Source organism: Pterocles gutturalis, unplaced genomic scaffold (genome assembly GCF_000699245.1).
Source record: "Pterocles gutturalis isolate BGI_N339 unplaced genomic scaffold, ASM69924v1 scaffold1118, whole genome shotgun sequence".
Taxonomy (NCBI): domain Eukaryota; kingdom Metazoa; phylum Chordata; class Aves; order Pterocliformes; family Pteroclidae; genus Pterocles; species Pterocles gutturalis.
Window position 1 is genome coordinate 1678 of NW_010125215.1, and position 3935 is coordinate 5612.

General features: G+C 53.1%; 1 protein-coding gene across 1 annotated transcript in view; it reads left to right on the plus strand.

The window, feature by feature from the left end:
* Positions 1–1363: 1363 nt before the first annotated feature.
* The window catches only part of DCAKD (dephospho-CoA kinase domain containing), a 5578-nt gene continuing 3006 nt past the window's right edge, over positions 1364–3935 (plus strand). Inside the window, 2 exon segments of the mRNA XM_010078463.1 lie at positions 1364–1475; positions 3449–3652. Coding sequence (XP_010076765.1) covers positions 1364–1475; positions 3449–3652 — 316 coding nt within the window.

Genomic DNA, 3935 nt, shown 5'->3' on the forward strand with positions numbered 1-3935 from the left:
CCACGGTGTCTGCAGGGAGGTGTGACAGCAGAACCAGGTTAGGCAGAGCGATGGCTGCCGAGATCTTTGGGTTTTGGGGTACGTGGCTTACCGGGAGAAGCGGTGGGAGCTGAGTCTCCTTCCTCTGGCCAGCAGGAACCTGAGGGGTGTCTGCCAGCACCCTGTGGCTCCTGGCCAAAGGCGATGGAGCTATTTTTTTTCGTAGATTCAAGGTGCAACAGCCACAAGCTGGGGCTTGTGAGCTTCAGGCTCCTCATCTGTGAGGGTGGCGTCACCTTGGACAAGTTGACATCAAAGCTGGAGGCTCTGTCCTTGGGGTATTGCAGGACTCGGCTGCACAGAGCCCTGAGTGCCCTCGGCTGGGGTGGGATTGGTTTGGGGGGCTGGAGAGGGGACGCTGGGGTCTGTTCCCTGCGCTGCCCCAGCTCCTGCAGACCCCATGCTCTCCCAGCCCAACGTGTCTGTCGCCTTTTCGAGGCTGCAGACGCCACCTTGTTCCCAAGTGTCCCCATTCCTGCCCAGAGCTGCCTCTGCATCGCTGAGACGTTTGATTTTGAAACAGTGCAAGCGGGGTTTAGAGGGTTGCAGGGTCTGGATGGAGTGGGGAGAGATCTCGGTGCAGAAATGGTGAGAAGTTGTCTGCTCTGGGTCAGCCGGGGGTTTACCAGCTCCCTCCCGGCCTCAAGGCCATTGGCAAGTGCACACTCTGCGTTTAGTGCCGTGTGTGCAGGCTACCAGATATGAGCTGCTCCAAGCCATGATTCCTTGTGTCCATCTAGCTGACAATAACTGTGCTGGCTTCCAGGTAGCGTGGGGATGGGATTTACTGGGCTTTGCGTCCCGATGAAGTCAGAGGCAGCCTATCTCCTCCTCTACCCCGGCTGTAGGGATCAAGCAGGGCTCTCCCGCTCAGTCCTCGCGTTTCTCGGTCCAGGCTGAGACGCAGTCTGAATTCTTCCCCTTTGTCACTGATCCTGTGTCACCCTCGACAGCCCTGCAGGAATGTCCTCAGATTTGGGGTGCTGTAGGTGAGACTGGGGTGTGGTGGGTGTAGGTGCTAAAGGGGAGGGAGTTTTGTAGAGCTGGAGGAACTCGGGGCTGGCTCAGATTCTACATCCAGAGTTAGCAGGGTCCAGGGAAGCCTCATTCAACCCGACGCTGTTCTTCAGGCTGTAAACCAGCGGTACCCAGCTCTGAGGGATGCCAAAATCGTTATAAAGTCTCGGTAACACCCTGAGAATGTATGAAAATGAGTTTTGAATGAAGTTGCCTGTTTGGGATAAATATTTGATGTGCACAGCATGAAGAGAACAGCCTTGTCCTGGCGTGTTTTCAAGCTCTTTTCTTTCTCTTTCAGGGCACGATGTTCCTGGTTGGACTTTCGGGTGGAATCGCATCAGGGAAGAGCACGGTGGTGGCCGTATTCCGGGAACTGGGCTGTGCCGTGATTGATGCTGATGTTATTGCCAGAGAGGGTGAGTTTTGCATCGTTGATCTCTCTCCCTGAGGTTCCCCTGACAACTGGGCTGGATGCAGCGCAGACGGCAGAGGGTGCTCTGGGTACGTTAGAGAAGTGTTTTCCTCCCGTGTCGATGAGGCTGCGTGGAGCGGCTGTCTCAGGAGGATTGGAACTAGGATATATTTTTAATAAAGAAAAAAAAAAATCTTGTCCTAATAACAAACACCGCAGGGAGATCTTGCCCTGAGTTTTCCTCTCCAGGAGTGCAATGCTCCCCAGCTTTGAAAGCCAACTGGCGGCAAAAGAAATTCCCTTCTCTGTGAGCAGGTTCTGAGGAAATCATCTGATTTTCAATATGAGAAAATCATCTGATTTTCTATGAAAATAAACACCCTTCTCTGTAAAGCAGGTTCTGATCTGACATCCCCCCAGCCTACCCATCCCGTAACACGTCAGGTGGGATCACTGACACCCTGAAAAAGAATTTCCCTCTGTGCTTGGTTGTAAATACCGAGAGATTTGTCCACAAAATTACATGTGCCTTAATGCACTCAAAAAAAAAAAGCAGCTCCAAATATCGCAGATCAGAAGGAATTTGGTTTGTGCTTCTACACAACACACCTGCCTCTCGCTGCTCTGGAATTGTGCCGTCCTGGCTGCAGAAAAGACCCAGAAATCCCGATCTGTTGCCTCAGCAGGACCGGAGCAGCCCCTCGATGACCTGTGCGATGCGGGGTGAGATGTTAATCCCTCCGTAGCACCGAGGAGCGCAGTGCTCGCTCCGGGAAGAGCTGCTGATTTGGTATGCGGAAGGTTTCGGGTCTGCAGTTGAGCGGTGGTGCAGACGGTGTCATTTTGAAATGCTGAAATTTGGAAAAAAAAACAGTGCTTTTGCTGTTTGGTGAAGAACTTACCCTGTAGCCGCTCCAGGCTGTGATGTTCTTAACATTTTATTGCACTGTAATTCCCCTCGAGGTGTGGAAAATTTGCTGGAGGTGCTAAAATCCCTCAGAGACGATAGGAAAACACGACAGCTACTCGGTGTCGGTTTTCTACCAATCGCTTCATTTTTCTCCAATTCCTTTTTTGTATGTGTTTATTTACTGGATGGATTTCACCCATCCTGAAACTGCCTCCATGTGAAATTCCACGAGAGAAAGAAATTGCTCTTAAAGCATTTTATTAGCTTGGCCTGAGGTTACAACCTGTGACAACCTTGCTGGATTTTTGGAGAGAAAAATTTTATACAGGCTGTCATTTTCTGTGGCTGGCCTCAGCTTGATCTTAATTCTGGTTTTATTACCGCATCCTTTTTGTTGGCCATTTTTTGGTGGCTTTAAAATTATATGCTCGTGTTACATCAGAATCCCTGCAAATACCTGGTGGGAAGTGATCTCTTAGAAGGTTTTTGTGTTTGCTCTCGTGAAGAATTTGGTGATTGAGGCGAAAGAGAGTAAAAAAAACTTTGCAGCAGCCAGGCTTCACCTAGCGCTGAAGTTTTCAGCTAAAATAACCCTGCCGCTCGTCCTGCTTCCTTTAGGGTCTCCCCGCGGGTGCCGGTGGTGGGGATCGGCTCAGCCCCGTCCCTGCCCACACCTCGCCCGGCAGCGAGTCCTCCCGCCTGCCCTGCTGCCTCCTAACCCCGAGCGGCAGCACGCACCGGGGAGGGTTGTGGTGCTGAATTAATGTCTGCAGGATGCTTCGATCTCCCGGGCGTCAGCCCTCAAAGGGACCTTGGGCTGAGAGTTTTTTTTTTTTTTTTTTTTTTTTTTTTTTTTCTTTCCAAACGTTTTCCTGCAGCACCGCTGCCAGGTGTCTGCTGCACCGCGCCGGCCTGGGTTCGGCGTGTGCTGGCGGCAGATGCGCTGCCCGCTGAGGAGCGCAAGCCGGGTTATTTACTGAACAAAACTCATTTGAGGCCGATCGCTGCTGCAAACACCGACTGTGCTGTAAAACCGGCTCTAACCTCCGGCTGTTTGGTGTTATCAGTGGTGCAGCCCCGCCTCAAGGCCTATCAGCAGATCGTGCGGTACTTTGGCACCGGAATCCTCTTGGAGAACGGAGAGATAAATCGCGAGGCTCTAGGAAACATTATCTTCTCCCACCCGGAGAAACGGCAGCTGCTGAACTCCATCACCCACCCAGAGATCCAGAAGGAGATGCTGAAGCAGATCTTCAAGTATTTTCTGCTCGGTAAGAGCTCAGGCGATTCCAGCGTCCCAGGGCTCCGGCTGGGGCGATTCTGCTGCCCCAGGGCTCCGGCTGGGGCGATTCCGGCACCCTGGGGCTCTGGCTGGGGTGATTCCAGCACCCCAGGGCTCCTGCTTCGATGATTCCGGCGTCCCGGAACTGCCGCTGGGGCGATTCCGGCGCCCCGGGACCCCTGCTTGGGCAGTTCCGGCGCCCTAGGACTCCCGCTGGGGCTGGGACCAGCCCTGCTCGCTCTGCTCTTGGTTTTAAAATGGGGAGAGGGACA